Source organism: Colobus angolensis, unplaced genomic scaffold (assembly GCF_000951035.1).
Source record: "Colobus angolensis palliatus isolate OR3802 unplaced genomic scaffold, Cang.pa_1.0 Scaffold119, whole genome shotgun sequence".
Classification (NCBI taxonomy): Eukaryota; Metazoa; Chordata; class Mammalia; order Primates; family Cercopithecidae; genus Colobus; species Colobus angolensis.
Genome location: NW_012113030.1, coordinates 4,636,359 through 4,657,984, shown reverse-complemented (window position 1 = coordinate 4,657,984; position 21,626 = coordinate 4,636,359). Strand labels below are relative to the sequence as shown.

Below are 21,626 nucleotides of genomic sequence, written 5' to 3'. Positions count from 1 at the left end.
TCCCTGTCTTCCTCCTTCCTTCATTTTTTTTCTCCGTTGCAGTTATCACTGCCTAACATGCTATGTACTTTGCAAATTTATCAGTCCTTTTTACTTCTCTAGAAGATAAGCCATCCAAGGTCGTAAGTTTTTGTTCACTGTTTACTATAACCTTAGTTCCTAAAAGAGTCCTTAGCACATAATAGACACCCAATATTTGTTTAATTAATGAAGAACCTGGCAATGCTATACAAACTACATTAGAAGGAGAAAATATTATAACTAGAATACCATATTCTCAAATTCTCAAAAGTATGTGTTTAGTAGCAACAATGCTGCAAGGTTTCTGGAGAATGAAAAGATAAAAAGACCATGTGAGAGAGAGACACAATTAACTGTAATCTAAATATTCACAACTTTCACAAAGAAAATGCTATAAGGACTTGATGGAAAATTCCACTGGTGGGGAACTACTGCAGCAGCCTAGGCATCAGGGGATCAGGCCCTATATTGAACATAATGAAAAAAAAAATGGAAAGGAAAGGACAGGTGTGATTATCACAATAGACAGAAAGAGTTGGTAGAGATTGGCTATTACTTGAACAGGGAAAGAAACACCACAAATTTTCAAGCTTAGAAAATGACACGAACATAGTGCCACTTTTAAAAGGGGGGAGTGTGTACAAAATTAATGGAAAAATGACTAGTCCAACATTAAACATGCTTTGTTTGAGGTGACAGCAGACCATATAAGTGGAAATTTCAGGTCACAGTTCTAGCCTGAGAACTGTGACTCACAACTTTAAGAAATACAGAATTAGAAGAGTTTTCCCCACTACAGAGAATTGAAACTGAAAAAGGTGAGATTTCTAACCAAAAGACTAAAGAACACCATGGGAAATAGGTGAACTCACAGGTCAGGGGAAACAAGGGGTGCAAATGAACATGACAGACAAAAGGAAGTTAAAGAGGAAAAAATAAAACCAGGACACGTTAAAATCCATATAAATATAAACATTTATTCAAGATTTTAAAAATAACCAAACTACCACTTTCATATTTAATAATTTTGCAAATATGTTCATTTAGGTACTCAAAATCTCAGATGAAACCAAAGCAATACTTCAGTCTTCATGTAAAATTGTCAGACTGGTATTATTATTTTCCTGGTAACCTCTGAAACAAAAATCAGCTCGTATACTTTTGCACATTTAATTTGGATTGTAGTTTGGATGTAAGATAAAGAATGTGATGCAACAAGTCTCTGTCACCCAGGAATCCACATAATATCATGGAAAGTTGTGCAGCCTTCTTTATAATTGTAATTCAACCCTGCTCGGCATGTGGCCCAGTTCCATATATATAAAGAGTATTTAATGTATATTCATTTATAAAAGTAGCAAATAAGACAAGAAAGAAAATACCAAAATGGGTAGATTTCAAGTAACTAATTCTGTGGAGAAATGGGAAATGGAGAGCTATTTTCTAATGGATACAATGTTTTGGTTTGAGAAGATGAAAAAGGGTGGTGGTAACTGTTGTATGATGTGAATGTACCTAATGCCACTGAATTGTGCACTTAAAATAGTTAAAATGGTAAATTCTATGTTATGTATATTTTACCACAATAAAAAAATATAACTAGTTCAGCTCACATTTTATGCTATAAGCTAAATGTTAATTCTCCAGGAACAACGGTTATATCTATATTGTTTTTAATCTCAGGTCTCTGAATTCATTATTGCAATTCAATAATGAGGAAAAGCTTTGGTCCAAGATGAAACTGACAAAGGAAAATAGAGAACAAGATAAAAAAACAGGGTTTTTCTATTTAAAATAATTTTTTTCTTTTTTTCTTTTTTTTTTTTTTTGAGACAGATTTTCAATGTTCTTGCCCAGGCTGGAGTGTAGTGGTGCGATTTCCGCTCACTGCAACCTCCGCCTTCTGGGTTCAAGTGATTTTTCTTGCCTCAGCCTTCCGAGTAGCTGGGACTACAGTCACACAGCACCATGCCTTGCTAATTTTGTATTTTTAGTAGAGACAGGGTTACACCATGTTGCCCAGGCTGCTCTCAAACTCCTGACCTCAGGTGATCCACCCACCTCAGCCTCCCAAAGTGCTGGGATTACAGGTGACAGCCACCATGCCTGGCCTAAAATAATTTTTAACAACTATTTTTCTTTACATTTTACTTATGTTACTTCATATTAAAGCTACAATACATTTAGCAATTACATTAATAAGTCAACCATCTAATGTTTTAAAGGTTAAATTAAAAAGCAATGTTTCAAATACATAAAATGTAAAACATACTTAGTACTACTAGCCCCGTGGAAAGTCAGCCATAAACATATGGGGAATGAAAGGTTTTCATCATGCCATAGCTCAAGCAGTAACCAAATGAATAGGAAATGCTCCTTTTATCTGGTGTCTTCAGCTTTCCATAAATTTGATTTTTAATTCTGCCAGAACTCTTTCCTCCCTGGTCACCACAAAACATATCACCACACCTCTACTCCATTTGTGGTCCAAAACCTTATCATTCCTACCTGAAACAACCCAGTGCACTACAACCATCCAAATGCTATTTAACCTTCAAGTAAAGATCTCACCTCCAACATAAAATCATCTTCGACCAGGCCAAAACATACTGATCGCTTCATTGCTAAATTCTCATATCTCTTGTAGTCTAATCAGTGCTTCTCAAGCAATCTACGGTGAGGTGCCATTTTTTAATTTTTCTATGCCATTGTGGACTGATACTTTCATAAAATGAAATTAAGATGATTACCAGAAATTTTTATAAACATGCAAACTAGGCCAGGCGCGGTGGCTCATGCCTGTAATCCCAGCACTTTGGAAGGCCAAGGTGGGTGGATCGTGAGGTGAGGAGATTGAGATAATCCTGGCTAATACAGTGAAACCCTGTCTCTACTAAAAATACAAAAATTAGCCAGCCGTTGTGGTATGCGCCTGTAGTCCCAGCTACTCAGGAGGCCGAGGCAGGAGAATGGCGTGAACCCAGGAGGCAGAGCTTGCACTGAGCCAAGATCGCGCCACTGCACTCCAGCCTAGACGACAGAGCGAGACTCTGTCTCAGGAGGAAAAAAAAAGGTAATTAGAAGTCAAATTTTTTATTACAAATTTCAACCAATATAAAACTACCCTGTCAAATGACTATAAAAATTTCTAAAGCTTATTCTCAATTTCTTTACTTATATTCCAGCAAAGCAGTAATAAACAGTTCATGGACTGACATCTGTCTACAGAACACACTTTGAGTAGAAATAAACAATTCAGGGCTTCAGTCAATAAATATTTATGATATACTCAGCATGAAATCTTCACCATGCTAGACACTGAAGGACAATGACAAAGGTATAAAGCAAAGGCTTTTCCTTTAGAGAGTCTATACTTCTATACTTTGTAAGGAAGAACACGAAGAAGTGTAAAACAATTACAAATAATATGGATAAATAAGCTTTGTTGCTAATTAGAGGAAAAACATTACTAAATTTGCAGTAGTCGGGACAGAAGACTTGAAAAAAGTGAAATCTGAATTCAACATTTATGTTTCAATAGGACTCAGATATGGAAAAGATAGTTACTCTAGAGAGTAGAGACCACATGTACAAAAGTAAAAGAATGAACATGGCATGTAGACAACACAATAAACTGAGTAGCTCTCAGTAGAAGGACAAGTACTGATATGCAGGTATTGAAAGCCAATCAGAGTTCACACAGAAATATGAGCAAGGAAAAAAATTACTGAACATTTCTAAAGAAGTACTATGATAGCCAGGTGCGGTGACTCACGCCTGCAATCCCAGCACTTTGGGAGGCAGAGGTAGGTAGATCACTTGAGGGCAGGAGTTCAAGACCAGCCTGACCAACATGGCAAAAACCCATCTCTACTAAAAACACAAAAATTAGCTGGGCATGGTGGCACATACTTGTAATCCCAGCTAGTAGGGAGGCTGAAGCAGGAGAATCACTTGAACCGGGGAGGTGGAGGTTGCAGTGAGTCAAGATCATGCCACTGCACGGTAGCCTGGGCAACAGAGCGAGACTCTATCTCAAAAAAAAAAAAAAAAAGAAGAAGAACTGCAATACAATCTATGTTCTAGAAAGATAAGCCAGTAGTGACATCAAAGTTGGAGTACAGTAGAAATTCTTCAGGTTGCAAGGATTATATATTATACCTTTTTACATATCCTCCAGAACCCCCTATTTATTGATCTTCAGCCCATCATGGATAGAAAATGCATCTTGTTCAAGCAACATATATTTTTTTCAAAAACTAAAACTCTGTTAAGGGTACTAATTGAAGGTATTCCAGATTTACTTCATCTGACTCCTGAAACTTAAAATTTAAAAAACAATGTACAGATATTTGACTCTGTAAAATAATGAAGAGAACTCAGCTAGAGAAGAGATAACCATTGGCCACTAAGAGATTCCAAATATTTCCTCAAAGGCAAAAAGTGGACAGGAGTGTACTGACAACCGAAGCAGAACCTAACATACTAGTGATCCATGCTCCTCTGGGTGTCGCTTTGCCAGCCGGAAACTTCCGTGGCTGGCGGTGCCTCTGCCTGAGTTTTGCTCACGCCCACTGGACTGTTTCACCCACTTGACCCAGCCTGCTGCACTTGGCTCTCACTACTGGCCTGGATCCCACGGCTGCTAAGGGTAAGCTAGGCACTCAGTGACAGGGATGTATGAGCAATCAAGTGTGGAATCCAGCCACTGCACACAGCCAGGCATACCAGCTGCTGCTGCAGAGTGGGCAGCTCCAAGCACCAGCACAGGCACTGGCTCCATGCAAGGCTCTGGCTGGAACAGATGTATCGCAAGCAGCTTCCGCTGCAAAGACTAGTGTCTAGATAAGGGGAACAAGGTGGCACCCAAAAGCCTGGAGATGCCAGGAACCACATAGCACCGGTGTTACATCATGTCACAGCTCTGGGGCAGGAACCCCCAAGGTCTGGGCTTCCAGACGGGCTGCAGCTCTTCTCTCCTTCTCATTGCCTGCAGTGCAGAGAGCAGGGGACGGCAACATGTTTCAGTGGGGAGTGTTTAAGTGGGGCAACATGTTTCAGTGGGGAGTGTTTCAGAGCTCGTTTGTGGTACAGCTCTTTCAGTCGCACTGCCCCACCGCAGCCCGTGCCTGGCCCAGCCCCATCTGCTGCTTCCCACTGCATGGGGCGGCCGCCTGGCGCCAATAAAGGGTGGGAGTGCTATAGTGTTATAGCAGTTCTGCCTCAGGAAATCCCAAGGTCTGGGCCCCCAGAAGGGTTGTCACTCTTCACTCTCACAGTCCAGGAGTGTGTCACTGCCTGTAGCTTGGCAAGCAGGCCAGGAAAGCATTACAGCTCCTTTCACAGCCACCATTCAGTGAGTCCGTAGTTCTTGTCCCATGTCCAGGAAGAATGAGGTTACATGGACAACTGGAGGGTGAACAAGGCAGAGAGGAGCTTTATTGAGCAGCAGAACAGCTCTCAGTAAAAGAAGATGCATAGTGGGTAGCTCCTTTCCGCCAGCAGGTCATCCTGAAGAATATCTGAGTGTGGATGAGTCTAGGGTTTTTATGGGCTCAGAAGGGAGGAAGTACATGCTGATTGATTCATGGGTAGCCATGAGCAGGCATGGAAAAAACACCGTAAGTTCTCATTCTGGGTCGCGGACTCCACTTGTAATTGACAGCCTGGCCCCCAGGCTTCAGGCCATCTCTGGCTTCAAGACAGGGTTTCACCAGTGACCTGCCCCTTCCCCCCTAGGAATATGTCTGCCTCCCGTTGCCATCAACATGCCATTTGTGCCCAGGCTGTCTGTGCTGAGGGGAGCTCACAGGCCCACACCAAGCTGCCCTCAGCACCCCCAGCCTCCCTCTGAGCTCATCAGTGCCCAAGGCAGCAGTGGGTGGGGGGGTTGGTGTATCAGTGTTACCCCAAGCATGCAAACACCTGGCTGGGTCACGACAGTGCCTGGGCTAAGCTACAACTTTGCTCCACACCAGAGTGAGCACTGAGAGTAGGGAGAGGCCAGGGAGAGTGGGAGCAGGCACTTCCGAACCTGCAGGGACAAGAGGCTTCCTGGGCCCCAGAGAGCACAGGGATGCCCAGGTCCGGAGCCATGGCTGGGTGGCTGCAGCTGCACCTAGGAGTGCAGGCTCCTGCCCCGCCGACTTGGTAGAGTGTGAGGCTTCCACTGGGATCACCTGTTCCCACCCCCTGCTGGCTCTACAGAGGGCACAGCCCCAGGTGCACCTCCCCTACTGCAGCTGGCTTCACCGCAGCAGCTGCTCCAGATGAGCCGCCACCATCACTAGGAGGAAGCTGCAATTGAGATAAAAGTTGGCCTGTGCACTGAAATCTTAGAGATTCTGGGTTCAGAGCACCTGAGGAACTATCTCTAAGGAACATTAAGGAAAGAGTGAGAAGGTTAGCTAGGAACAGAGATTAATTAAAGATCTGAATATAAGAAAACTATACCAAACAAATCCGTTTTCTTCCATCTCTGTCCACAGCAAATACAAGGGCCCTAGTATTTACCTCCAGCTAAAAATAGGAATAAAAGGATGGGCCTCCTTTGTAGCAAAACTTCATCTCTCAGACCCTTTACCTCTAGGCAGGACCATGTGTCTAGTTTTAGCCAATGGAATGTAGGAAGTAATCTGTCATTTCCTTGCTAAGGCAATGAAGAAGTGCCTTCTCCATTGTTTCTCCCCATCCATTACAAGAGACAGAGAATCACAGAGCATTTTAAGGATGGTATAACCATAAAACAGAAGGAATTAGGGTCACTGAATCATCACATGAAGGAAAGCTGCCTGATAAGAACACCTTCAGTGGACGGTTAAATGAGTAAAAAAATACAGGGCTATTTTGTTGTCATTAAGATCTTCAGGTTTCCCTTTTATAGCAACTAGCATCCTTATTCATTAGAGCCCTTCTTATAAAAGGAAGAAAGGAAAAATTAACTTTACACAAATCATAAGACCCAAGTTCAACATTAATAATCGTGGGAGAAAGTATGCTTTTTCCATAAAGGTGGATAAAGAGAGAGAAAGTGAATATTTGCAGAATAGTTATCTAATCTACTATAATCTAGCCAATTATAGACAAAAGATTGTGACTGCTATGTAGCAAAAGCTGATTAATGTAAGAACAACCAAGAGGCTAGGCACAGTGGCTCATGCCTGTAATCCCAGCACTTTGGAAGGCTGAGATGGGAAGATTACTTGAGGCCAGGAGTCCAAAACTAGCCTGATCAACATGGTAAAACCCCATCTCCACTAAAAATACAAAAATTAGCCAGGCGTGATGATGCACGCCTGGAGTCCCAGCTACTCAGGAGGCTGAGGCAGTAGAATTGCTTGAACCCAGAAAGTGGAGGCTGCAGTGAGCCAAAACCACATCACTATACTCCAGCCTTGGCAACAGAGCAAGACTGCATCTCCAAAAAAAAAAACAAAACCAAGAGAAAAACAAAACATTACAATTATCAAATATTGGTAGGAATATGGAAGAGGGAAAGAGTAATATAATTGAACTACATATTTTGCAAAAAGGGAGTAAACAGATGATGTCTAAAGTTAATCAGTTAAAAAGCATAGGTAGTGGCTGGGCGTAGTGGCCCGTACATCTAATCCTTGCACTATGGAAGGCCAAGGTGGGAGGATTGCTTGAGGCCAGGAGCTGAAGACCCCATCTCTACAAAAAATTTAAAAACCAAGTGTGTTGGTGCCTGCCTATAGTCCTAGCTACTTGGGAGGCTGACGCAGGAGGATTGCTTGAGCTGGGAGGTTGAGGCTGCAGTGAGCCATGATCCTGCTGATACACTGCAGCCAGGGCAACAGAGTGAGACCCCTTCTCAAAAAAAACAGAAGAGAAAAAAGCATAAGTAAAGGCATATAATTTGAAATTACCTAAAGAGGCATCCAAATAGGAAAATATGTCAAACTATCTCTCTTTGCTGTCAATATAACTGTGTACCTAGAAAACTGTAAAGACTTCATCCAAAGGCTCCTGAAACTGATAAATGACTTTGGTAAAGTTTCAGGATACAAAATCAATGTACAAAAATCAGTAACATTTCTACACACCAATAATGTTCAAGCTGAGAACCAAATCAAGAACATGATCCCGTTTACAATAACCACACACACACACACACACACACACACACACAAAGCCTAGGGATATATATATAACTAAGGAGGTGAAAGATCTCTACAAAAAGGACTACAAAACACTGCTGAAAAAAAATTATAAATGATACAAACAAATGAAAAAACATTCAATGCACATGGACTAGAAAAATAAATATTGTTAAAATGGCCATATTTCCCAAAGCAATGTACAGATTCAACACTATTCTTAACAAACTACCAATGTCTACCAATGTCATTTTTCACAGAATTGGAAAAAACTATTCTAAAATCCATATGGAACCAAAAAAAGACTCTGAATAGTGAAATCAATCCTAAGCAAAAAGAACAGAGCCAGAGGCATTGCATTACCTGACTTCAAACTGTACTATAAGGCTACAGTAACCAAAACAACATAGTAGTGATATAAAAACAGACAGCACAGACAAATGAACAGAACAGAGAACCCAGAAATAAAGCCACACTCCTATAGCCTTCTAATCCTTGACAAAGTTGACAAAAATAAGCAATGGAGAAATGGCTCCTTATTCAATAAATGGTTCTGGGGTAGCTAGCTAGCCATATGCAAAAGAATTAAACTGGACTCCTACCTTTCACCATATAAAAAGATGAACTTAAGATGGATGAAAGATTTAAATGTAAGACCTCAAACTATAAGAATCCTAGAAGAAAACCTAGGAAACACCATTCTGGACATCAGCCTTGGGAAATAATTTATGCCTAAGTCCTCAAAAGCAATTGCAACAAAAACAAAATTTGACAAGTGGGACCTAATTAAACTAAAGACCTTCTGCCCAGCAAAAGAAACTATCCACAGAGTAAACAGGCAACCTACAAAATGGGAGAAAATACTTGCAAACTACACCACCAACAAAGGTCTAATATCCACAATGTATAAAGAGCTTAAACAACTGAACAAGTGAAAAACAAATAACCCCATTAAAAAATGGGTAAAAGACAGGGATAGACACTTCCCTAAATAAGACATATAAGCACCCAACAAACATATGAAAAAATATTCCACATCACTAACTGTCAGAGAAATGCAAATCTGAACCACCATGAGATACCATCTGACACGAGTCAGAATGGCTGTTATTTTAAAAGTCAAAAAATAACAGATGTTGGCAGGGTTGCAGAGAAAAGGGAACACTTACACACTTTGGTGGAAATGTAAATTAGTTCAGCCACTGTGGAAAGCAGTTTGGAGATTTCCCAAAGAACTCAGAAGCACTATTCGATCCAGCAACCCCGTTGCTGGGTATATATCCAAAAGAAAACAAATCATTCTACCAAAAAGACATACATGCTCACATGTTCACAATACTATTTGTAACAGCAAAGACATGGAATCAACCTAGATGCCCATCATGTGAACTGGATAAAGAAACTGTGGTACATATACACCATGGTATACTACACAGCCATTAAAAATAACAAAAATCATGTCATTTGCAGCAACATGGATGGAGCTGGAGGCCATTATCCTAAGTGAATTAATGCAGGAACAGAAAACCAAATACCAAATGTTCTCACGTGTAAGTGAGAGCTAAATACTGGGTACTCATGGATATAAACAAAGCAACAACAGACACTGGGGACTACTGGTGGGAAGGGGGAAGGAAGGGGGCAAGGTTTGGGGGAAAAAAAAGAAAAATAAGTTAAATGAAATAAAATTACCTAATGAATCTAATACCAAAATGGTTAAAAACGTTTTTGGGAGTAGGACTGACAATGGGAGGCAAGAGATGAAAATCTGTTGCTTTTCATCAACAGTACTTTTGTACTACATTTTTTTGTTACCATGGTCATATATTACTCTTACGAAAAAAAAATAATGAATTTCTACTAGAAATTTCTTGCTAAAGGGTTAGATTTTAGAGATGTGAGAATCTTCCTACATAAACTGAATACTATGGAAGAAATTCCATAACCTTCAAGTGAATGAAAAATTTGCTTTATTTCCCTTGTGGTATGAAAGTATGACTCCCCTTTTAATATCCAATATAAATGAAGGACTGATTACCATTCACAGAGAATTCAGTTAAGGGCTGATTCACTTATAGATATCAAAATTTACTTAATACGCTGTAGCTTAAAAAATTCCTAATTTGAAATAATTTATAAAATTTATTTAAGTGATCTGTTGCTATTCACAAAATAAGGAATTAGCATGAATACAATCCACTAAAGATTGTATATGTACTGTGTAACAAATGTAGAAAACAAATACTAACATATAGTCACATTAGACAATAATTAACTAAACAGATAACCAATTATTTCCAACTATGGCAGACATCACAAATCAAATGATACCCCTTCCAGTAGAATGAGGACAACCACAAAATCTTTCTTAACATAGTACTTCTCAACCTCCAAAACTAATTACAGTTGGCACATCAAGTGAAACCCCTTTGGCCTACAGCAAGACAACATTCCAATTAATGCTACTATATGAAAATATTCACATCATTTCTCCTTTTCACACCTAATGGGCTAAAAAGGTTTTCCAAAGGATTAAATACTAAGTTTTGCAATGAGAATATAGCAGTAATTAGCCATGAATAATATATTTCTTCATGACAAAGTCTTACGATTACTCAGCCAGTATGACCTGGAAAAGCTTGATGAAGATTCCAAATAACTATGGTACTCAGAGATGAAGACAGTAACATTAGCTCCTGCTTTTAGTTTTCCATTCTGGTCCCTATGCATCAAAGGATACCTGTGGATGTCCTCAAAACTCCAGGAAGAGGAGGAAGAGGGCCAGAGGGAAGGAGGGAAGAAAATCCTCTGAGTGCTTAAGCTAGTTAGGTTAAACAACCAAAGGAACCCACTTAAAATGACTACTTGGAGACTGTGCCTTTTAAGTAACAGTCCTGTGAGTCCCATTGTGGGATCCTGCCTATAATCTAAGCTGCACAACTCCAACGAAGATCATTAGTCAATTCCTTATTTTAACTAGAAGTCAAGGAATTTTGTTGGTTGAATCACCTGTGTTAAACATAACACTCAGTTTTTAATATGTACTTAAGCAATAAAGGGTACCTCTGAAAACACCCCTCCTCTTAAATAAAAGGGAAGAAATCAGTAATGCAATAAAAGCAGCATTCAAGTTAAACCTTTTTAATTCATTTTTTAACTAAACGGGATGGATGGGGAAAAAATAGCTCTGGAAGTGGACTTAAAACGCAGGGATTAGCTAGCAGGCCTAGCTACAGAGACAAAAAAATGGCTTTGGCCCACAGTTTTGAGAGCTTTGGTAAAGAATTTGAAATCTGGTGCCCTGAAGACTAAATCTGGTTTTGTTATGCCCACAGATCATTTTTAATGTAAATAAATTGGCAATCTGAAGGTTTAGCCTTTTTAAAAATGAGGATTGTAGTTACTTTTGAAAAACTAGGAAATCTGGAAACACAGAGCCCACTTTCCCATTTGCGAAAAGCATCCTCCTGTAAGACACAATCTTTCCTTCTCCCTATGTTGCACAGGACCCAATTCTTCTCTCACTACACCTGTCTGATTCTTCTGAGATATGAACTATCAATCCCTGTTTATGGAGAGAGGTCTTACACAATCAACTCATGAGTGGCTTGGTTAGAAAAAGCTGTGATATCAGCAACTAGCTGCATCTAGACTGACAAACCAATGACCTGGTCCTCTGTCATCTAGCTCACCATCGCAGACTTCCCCCTCTAAAGATGAATTCCCTTCAATCCCTCATTTCTTTTTACTGTAATATGATCACACTAGGAACACGTCAATCCATCAGACAAGGGTGACGGGAATCAGGTCCCCAGATCTATTGTCCCAGGAGGCTCTTGTGCCACTAGGTAAATTTATGGGTGCATGCTAAGAGAAAACTGGAAAGGTATTATGTCACCTCTACCTGTCAACAATGTCTGAAACCCAGAAATCACTCAGAAAACAATATTTTTTCAAGAAATATTAGAATTTAGGCAGTTTTCATGTTTATTGGTAGCCTTGAACAGCATTTCATGATGCAGCTAAAATAAAATCTGTCATGGTTACCTTTTTCTATTATAAAATTGCAAGTGATTCTGTACAATAAAAGTTATATTTAACCCAAAGAAAGTTGCCAAACTTAAGCAAAAATGGGAAAAAAGCTATAGTAAAGACATATTTAATATCCCAATTACCTAACTAGGAAAAACACTAAACTTAGCATGTTAGAAAATAAGAAATATAAAAGTATTAAATGCTTAATTTCTCTCTAAAAGAATTAATCATAGTAAGTGTAACAAGAAAAACAGAACAGACCATTGACTATCAACAGGCAGGCATATCAATCCACCAGAGCACATATCTACCTTAGTGTTATAGTCCTATCCACCACTCGTTGCCTGGGTTTCAAATCCAAATAAGCATGGTGGTTGCTATAGTGACAACATGCCACTTTTGGAACCTGGAGCTTAGTACTACTAGGTACTTATGAGCTTCATAACGTCAGTACTTCCTCCCACACTCTGAATCATAGCTCAGATTTTATAACTTCACAAAATGCAATTCCATTCTGCCCTATATGAGTCAATTTTATTCTAGCAGTATAGAATACATGTCAAAAGAATCTAACTCAACATGCTAAATATACATTTAATTAATAGCAAATGTATTGGCCTGATAAGATAAATTTTGGGCAACCATTGGAATTCACTGATTTATTATTGAAACTGGGCAAGATTCGCAGCTAATTATTTAGCTTACAGTCATTAAAACAGGATTCCTATCACACTTCATTTAATAAGAAAGTTTGAAATTCTAAACTAATGAATTTCATTTATGGCAGACTGACATATTTTCATTTTACTCAGGAACCATTCTTAATAATTAAACACTAATTATTAACGATATCCAAGAAGGTAGCTTGTTGCTAGCAAAATGCTAAGAAACAAGTATCAATCTCAAATTACAGTGTATTTCTAGAATATTTAAAAAAAAAAAGTCAGAACTGAAAACTCTCATACATTGCCGGTGGGAATGAAAAATGATGTAGCCACTTTGGAAAAGTTTCCCAGTTTCTCAAAAAGTTATACACAGAACTACCCTACGACCCACCACTTTCATTCCTAGGTTATCTAACCAAGACAAATTAAAACATACGTCCACACAAAGACTTGCACATGAATGTTCACAGTATTCATAACTGGAAACGACCTAAATGTCTCTAAACTGGTAAATGGGTAGTGTTTCATCCTGCCGAACCCACGGCTGGGGTCGCCCTCTAAGTGTTCATTAAAATTAATAAGGTATAATTACCTAAAACTCTTGCAAACAGGGGCTCGGAGAAGTAACCTATCACAATTGATAAACAACATCATGTTGTTGGCAAACTGGTATGTGCAAGGCATTAAGCAACATGAACGGAGAGCTTTGCCCTCAAAGGGTTAAGAACATCTAGAACGGGGCGGGGGGGGGTCTCCTCTTCCGGCTTTGGAGGCCCCCTCAGTCTGTCTCTGTAGAGGGGAGCTTCTTCCTTCCTACTTCTTCCTTCTTTCTTGCCTATTAAATTCTCCGCCCCTTAAAACAACAACAAAAAGTCTTGGTGTTTACCACAAAAGAACGAGGCTGTTCCAAAATCACAGCCTCCCTAAAGCAACCCTCAATTATTACATAAAGAGGCAGCCTCCCTAAAGCAGCAACCCTCGATTATTACATAAAGTCACTTAATCCTTTCTGACTTCACCACTCTTTGCAACCAGAGTTTACTTCGCAGGTAGGCTGTGGTGAAGTTAGGGACATGATCTAGACAATCTAAGTTAGGGGTAACAGGCAAAAAAAAAAAAAAAAGAAGAAGAAGAAAAGAAGAAAAAGAAAATCAAAGCTCTGTCATCACTGTGAACTTCTCTTCAATGAGACTTAAATCTCCGCCCTGGGAACAGAGACCCTTCCTCAAGCCCCGGAGAAGAGGCCGGTAACAACCTGCGGATCTCACCCTTTGAATCCAAAGGGTGACGCTGTCCTCACTGCTTCCCCACACACTAGCGAGTGCGAGAAAGTCCACCTTCGTGGTCGGACCGACGGGGCAGGTCCACTCGCGGCCTCTGCCACGCCCCACGCCGCCCCTCCCGGCACAGCCCGCCGGGGTTAGCTAGCCCGTCCTCCTGCTCCCTCTCACAGGCGCAATCTCAGGAATTCTTAACCCTACTTTGGGCAGGTGGGATGGCTGAGAAAGACCCTGCATGCCGCCACTTGGGCTCAGGGTCCTCAGCCCAAACTGAGAAACGTTTTACAGAGCAGCGTGGCGACCTCTCGCAATAAGCCAGAGTACCGCCACCTCCATCCGCGCAGCGCCAAAATTCACCGACTTACGGACGTGACTGGGCGCAGCGGCTGCCCTAAGCCGTAAGGGGCGCCAAGTGCTGGTTCCACCCCGCCCAGTGCCGCCCCGCCCCGCGGTCTGCGTGCGTCAGAGATCACGTGCCGCGTCTCCCGTCCCTACAGGCAATCGGGCGCTCCCCTCTTCCGGAAGTCGCGCTGGTGCGCGCCGGACTCCTCCCACCTGCGGCGACGTCAAGCTCAGCTCCTACCACTTCTCTGTCTTCCCCGACTGGGGCAGGGAGGGCTGCCTTTCCCTTACAGTATGCCTTGAGGCTTCTGGGCCACTGAACTTTAGGAGGGAGGGCATTGCAGTTATTGAGTGTGCCAGCCTCGGACGCACTTGAGTGGAGTTTGAGAGGACAGAGGCTGGCTCCAACAGGCCACGCCCGCAGAGGCCTTTCCCCCTCTCTACAACTTGTGCTCTACTTGGTTCCGCCGAGACCCACGACGGTTCCGCCCCCTTCTTCCTTGTCATTGATGTTGTTGTTCTTGTCAGTGCCGCAGCCCCGACCGCCGGGAGCTCGAACCCGAGCCGGGGCCGCCCGGGTGGCGCGGTGGCGGCGGCTGCGGCTGCAGCAGCTGCAACGGCTGCGGGGGCTGCTCCGGGTACTGCGGGGGCGGCCGGAAGCCGGCACCCGGCGACGGGGCCGGATGGCTCTGTGCGGGCAGGCGGCGGGCGCTGCGTCGCTGCCCAGCGAGCTGATCGTGCACATCTTCTCCTTTCTGCCGGCGCCCGACCGGCTGCGGGCCTCGGCCTCCTGCTCACACTGGCGTGAGTGCCTCTTCTATCCAGCCCTCTGGCCCCAGCTCCGCATCTGCCTCCGCGTCTCGCCCGCGGAGCAGCCTCGGCTGGAATTCCTCATGCGCAAGTGCGGCTGGTTCGTGCGGGAGCTGCGTGTTGAATTCGCCGCGGAGAACTACCTGAGCGGCGGCGGCCCAGGAGACGGAGGTGGCGCGGACACCGGGACTGGAGGGGAGGAAGTCGAGGCCCTGCAGCTCTCTGCTCGTTGGCTGGAAGTGCTGCGCACCTACTTGGAGCTGGTGCTTTGCGTCCTGGTCAGCATCCGGAACAACAGGTAGGCTTGCCGTGAGCCCCGCCCCGCCCTGTAACGGAGGTGGCTCGTTCCCGCACCCCGACATAGATTCTGTGCGTAATACGCGCCCGGTCAACTTCAGCGTTGCCTTCTTCAGTGACGGAGAGTGTTGGTTCTAACCAGGCGGTTTCCTTGAGCGGAAGGGCATAACGGGACTCATCATGATACTTTATAAACAGTGGTGGACTGGGTGTTTAACAGACACCACTTCTGGCGCCTTCTAGGCACTCATTCATCCTCTCGGTGGCCGTGGGATGGAGCTGACAGGCGCCGTCATTTTTCGTTTTATAGATGGGAGAGTTAAGGCTGGGAGGGTGAGGCCTATGGGTGAGCCTTGGAAGAAACAAAACATACACATAACACGATTTTCTGACTCTGAATCTGTCTATTAGAAATAGTTCATTGTGGGGGAAGGAGTACTCATAGGACGCTGCGTAAAAGAAATTTTGTAACAGCCGTTTTCTTACCAGAAATAGTTTCGGCCAACTGAACAAGGCCCGAAGAGAAGAAGGAGGAGTGTTTGTTAAAGGGACTGGGGAAGAAGTTGATCTTCAGGGTTGAAAGACCCTCCCCGTACACCCCCACACTCAACTTGTGCCCAGTAGTTCACTTAAAAGTAACAGTCGGGCGGAGGAGGGGGGTGGGCAGCGAGGGAGTTGGCCAGGGTCTGCAAAGGGTAAGCCCATAACTCTTCTGGTTTTGCATCAGGACTTCCCTGTAATTCTGGAACCAACACCTTATGCTCTGACCCAGTATCCCTTCCAATCATCATTTTTCTCCATCGCCACCTCCAAAACCCTATTAATTTATATCTTCTGTATATGGATATTCTAAAGAACCTTACAGTAAAACTCTTATTAGAAGAAAGTTTAGAAGTTCACAAAAGGAGCACCTTGCATAGTAAAAACACTTCAGCAGTTTCACATTCACTGTGTTATTTGAGCCTCTCAGTGACACTGTAAGGCAGGGCAATGATTAATATCCCTGTTTTATAGAAAGGAAACTGACCCTTTATAGGATCAAGTGATTTGCACGTTGCTGTACGACATAGGTTTTCTCCAAAAGTGTGTCCTTTTGCAGTAAATATACTGAACATTATGTTGAACAAGGTTAAAAGCGGTCCCTGGTTTAATGCTAGGATATATATATAGATATATTATAAGGTTATATATATATATATGCACCATTATTCGGTGTCTTAATCCAGAAGTCAACAGATAAGCATATAGCTCCGAGTTGTATCTGGGATATGGCTCCATTATTCCAGTTGCCTGTGTGTGTTTCCCCAGCTTTTCGCAAGACATTCCATTTCGTTACTTTGGTTTTATCTGGCAGGAGAGGCCATTGAAGCTAAAAACAGGTCTTAATTAGGTTAGAGACTTTCTCAGAGTTGAATGTATGGCTAGAGGATCAACTGACCCAAAAGTTGCAAAGTTTCAGTCAGTGAGGACTTACTAATGAGACCAAGGTTGAGGGTGAATTCAGTGAGTTAGTACCAATTAGATTTTTCTGTACTGAGATCAAATTGCATTTTTATGCAACCATCCAAACAATGTATGTGCCTTTGACCCAAGTAAGAACAAGCCTTGAGCAGTGTCTAGTTCCTTTTAAGTATTTTAATAACTGGTTGGTTGGATGGGTGGATAACACATAGGCAAAATGGAGGTATTTCACATCATTGTAGCTTAATTCTCCTGTCCTTCTCTTCCTTACCCCTACAATTTTTATTAACATCCCAATCTGCTTCCCTCTAAGGCCACCCATGCCTGCCCTTCTGGGTCAGCTATCGCTTCTATGCAAAAACATCACACCTGTCATCCCTAATTTTCAGGTTTGCTTGTCATCTACTATTAGCATGGTGCTGTATGTCGTGCTGCTTTGGTAGCATATTCATTCTGTGTGTCTGAAAGTAAAGTGTAGTGTAATTGCATGTTGTTTGTACTAGTGATACATCAAAGGGTTTTTTAAAATTCTATTCATATGTTTGGAAATAAGTTAATCTCATCTTTATTGTTGAACGTGTTTTGAGATACTCCAGTGATATTGGAAAAGTTAATATGAATATTAAATCCATAAATAGGACTAGTTTCCTTTAAATTTTAACAAATCTGAAAATGTTTTAAACCAGGTTGTTTATTCAGTGACTTGTAAAGCCTATTATTTCTTTCTATACTCACTTAAACTATAGACTTGGGACATTTGACATTGCTCTTTATATTCCGAGTTAAATTTACAGTGGTTTTGCTTTATGATCTCTGCCATTCTATAAGTAGAAAAGAGGGGGTGTGAATCGTACCAGATCATAAGCATTCTGCTTCCAGGCTTTGTGCTGAATTCCTTTATACAGTTCATACAATTCAAACTGTTATTTTGTTTTGTTCCAGTTATTTTCATGTCCCTCAGGAAAATAACTGAAAGTATAAACTTGAATTGTGGGAACTTTTCAAGGGTACTGATCTTCAGAGAGGACAATTGGTGTTTTGTTTTGCTTGATTCCCGGGTTATATATGTACATGTATTCTCACAGTGATTATAGTTGCCATACCTGTATCTTAGGTTTTAGGAACAACTAATAAGGATAAAGAAGGTGCAGAAGTGCCTCTTTGAGGGTAAAACACAGTCCTTCACGTTTCAGAAATTCCTTCTCTACAGGGCACTAGGATACCTGTCTTCTTCATGAAAAGTAAGAACAGAAAGGCAGTAAGTACTCATTCAACTGTATTTTAGGTCACATAGGCTGAATTTCTTCTGTAGTCGTTCTATAAGAAATCGCACCTAGAAGTGCAAAACAACAAATCTATAAATGCATTTTTAGCATTCAAACCAGTTGTCAGGTTGAGTACTGCCCATTGAAATGCTGTATTTCAGACTCCTTAGGAAAAACGAGTTCATGGTGAGATTTATGATAATAGGTAATGGACTCAGTCACTAAAAATACCTAAACAGTAGCCACAGGCACATTGTCTTCATCTGGTTTGTGCTTTTATGGGCTGTATAAATGTTTTACATAAGCTCTTCTTGGGTGAAATGCTATTAGGGGGCAGTACTTTTTTTTTTTTTTTTTTTTTTTTTTCGTGTTGTTGCCCAGGGGTGGCTCACACCTGTAATGCCAGCACTTTAGGAGGCCAAGGCGGGGGGATCACTTGAGGTCAGGAGTTCGAGACCAGCCTAGTCAACATGGCAAAACCCCATCTCTATTAAAAATACAAAAATTAACTGGGTGTGGCGGTGCACACCTGTAATCCCAGCTACTCAGAAAGCTGAGGCAGTAGAATCGCTTGAACTCGGGAGGCGGAAGTTGCAGCGAGTGGAGATCGTGCTAGTGCACCCCATCCTGCGTGACAGAGCCAGACTCCATCTCAAAAAATAAAAAAAAAAAGAATGCATATTGTAACAGACCAGAGAAATTTTGTATAAGATTGATTTTAATATTCTGGGTATAGTTCTAACTGCTTGTATGTAAATTGACCATTTCATGACTCTGCTTATATACCCTATAAGTGAAACAGGATCTATTAATAATGCTTAGATTTGGGTCTTGTTGATTTGGCATGCGCGGTGAAGGAGAATCTTACCTTTGTATTGTTTCCTACCAGGAAACAATAATAAAACCATTTAAAAATATTCTGAGACAATCTTGCTCTGTGACTCAGGATGGAGCAATCATGATCATAGGCTCGCTGCAGCTTCAAATGCCTGGGCTCAAATGATCCGCCCACCCCAGCCTCCCTAGTAGCTAGGACTACAGGCATGCACCACTATGCCTGGCTGGTATATTTCTTTTAATTTTGAGTAAAGACAGGGTCTCACTGTGTTACCCAGGCTGGTCTGTAATGCCTGACCTCATATGATTATCCCACTTCTGCCTCCCAGATTACAGGTGTGATCCCCTGCGCCCTGCCTAAAAATGCGTTTTAAAATGAGTTAAAAATTCTTTGGACATTTCAGATTACTACCTAAGATGGTAGAAAATGCCTTGAAGGTATTATCTCCAACAGTTTTTAGCCTTATTTTTCTTGAAATATTTCTCCTGTGGTAGTATAATAAATATGTATAACAATGTTTCATTTCTGACAGCTTACTTTGTTTCATTATTTACTTTAAAAAGCCCATTTACAGAATAAATATATTAAAATATACTGGCCCTGTGACCAATCTGCCCTGTTCAAGAATTAGTTTCCTGTAGCACTGCATTCCCAGCAGACTCCTTACCTAAAAGCTGACAAAGAGTTTCCTTAGGGATAGCCTCAAAGTTATTGAGAAGGAAGGCTAAAGAAACTAACCTCCTGGAAGGCTGTTTTGAGAGGTTTTAGGACTTTTTATTCCACAGCTGTATTGGCAACTGATAGATGGAATAGGTCGTAAAACTCAAGGGAAAAAAAGTTAAAATTTTTTGACTGTGTTAAATGAGGGTGTTAAGCAGCTTTTGAGTGGAATGATTAAACATCTCCATTTTAATTTGTTAGTTCTGAGGCAGGCTTGGGAGAGTTCACCAAACTCTATCAATTTATTTAGGAGCTAAAATGATAGTTGTAGAAAATCCAAGGGTTTTTTCCTCCAATTATTGAGAGCGTACTATGTGCCAGGCAGGGAAGACATACTTCCTGTTCTCATGGAGTCATTCTAAAGGAGGAAGAAAGAAAGAAACACGTAGACAAAAGAAAGAAAGATTATTTCAGGTTGTGAAAATAAAATCTGAAAATAAAACAGAAGGATGTAATAGTGACTAGGTGGCAACATTAGGTAAAGTGTCAGGGGAAACCTCTTTTGAGAAGGCTATTTGAGCTGCAGCATGAATGACTAGAGTTGCCCATCTGAAAATCTGAGCAAATAGCGTTCCACACACAAGAAACAGTAAGCACGAAGGTCTTTAACCAGACAAATCTTTGGTCTGTTCGAGCAGTAGAAAAGAAAGTGTGAGAGGGCTGTGGCAAGTGAGGATGAAAATGGTGCCATGATGAGTTCTGAGAAGCAGAAGAAGGAAGGATTGGGTTTAGGTAGGCTTGTTTAATGAAGTTTGGAATATATTCTAAGGCTAGAAGAAGTCACTGAAAAAAATTTTGAGGACAAGAATAATGTGATATCATTTGTATTTTAAGACAATCACCCTGGCCATTTTATGAGCGACTTAAGGACCAAGAGAGAAAGTAGGGAGACAGGTTGGGAAGCTTTTGCTGTAATCTAAGCAAGAGATGATAGTAGCTTGAACTACCATGGAGACAGGAGAGATGAAAACAAGTGGATGGATTTTGGAAGTATAGCCCAGAGTACTTAACAGTTGGATGTGAGTAGTAAGAGAAAAGGAAAAAACAGTATTTTTTCATCATTTCTTCCTCACTAGATTTTCTTGTCCTTATTACTGTTAAAATTATCTTTTAATAGCATGTTAAATAACAACCTTAAGTGTTCGTTTTATTTAAATATACCTTTTGTGTGTAACCTTTGGGATTTGGGGATAGTAGTTATTCTTAGATTGGAGGATGGTAATTCTTAGATGGAATTGTAAGTTCTGGGAAATAACTTCTGGTTAATGGGTCCTAATAAAGCTAATAAGGAATACTGTTGTAGGCCGGTGACTTATTTCTGGATTCTAATGTCATACTGTCAAATATGGCAGCCAGTAGCTACAGACAGCTATTTAAATTTTAAATAAATAAAATTAAAGATCCCATTAGTTGCACTAGCCACATTTCCAGTGCTCAATAGTCACATGTGGCTAGTGATTAGTATATTGTACAACATAGAATAGAACACTTCCTTCCATAGAAAACTCTACTGGACAACACATCTCTAAATTATTTGTGTTCATTTAATTTGGCTATGATCATTCATTAGCATTTGTGAGGAAAGGAAATAATGTTATGAAAAGAGTATAATGTGGATGTTAAAACATGATACTGAAAGTGGACTAAGAAGAATAGAACCAGCCTGAGATAATTTCATGCAATGATGGTGGATTATTTTAGCTTTTATTAATTTAAAAAAGGAAAAAAATTATATGTCATGATCTCTTTTATGGCATTGGAAAAGATTTTAA

General features: G+C 41.2%; 1 protein-coding gene across 1 annotated transcript in view; it reads left to right on the top strand.

Annotated features, from left to right (window-relative positions):
* The first annotated feature begins 14,635 nt into the window (after positions 1 to 14,635).
* Positions 14,636 to 21,626, top strand: part of FBXO33 (F-box protein 33) — a 31,918-nt gene continuing 24,927 nt past the window's right edge. The window contains exon 1 of the mRNA XM_011926319.1: positions 14,636 to 15,571. Coding sequence (XP_011781709.1) covers positions 14,973 to 15,571 — 599 coding nt within the window. The 5' untranslated portion in view covers positions 14,636 to 14,972. The remainder of the gene's footprint in view (positions 15,572 to 21,626) is intronic.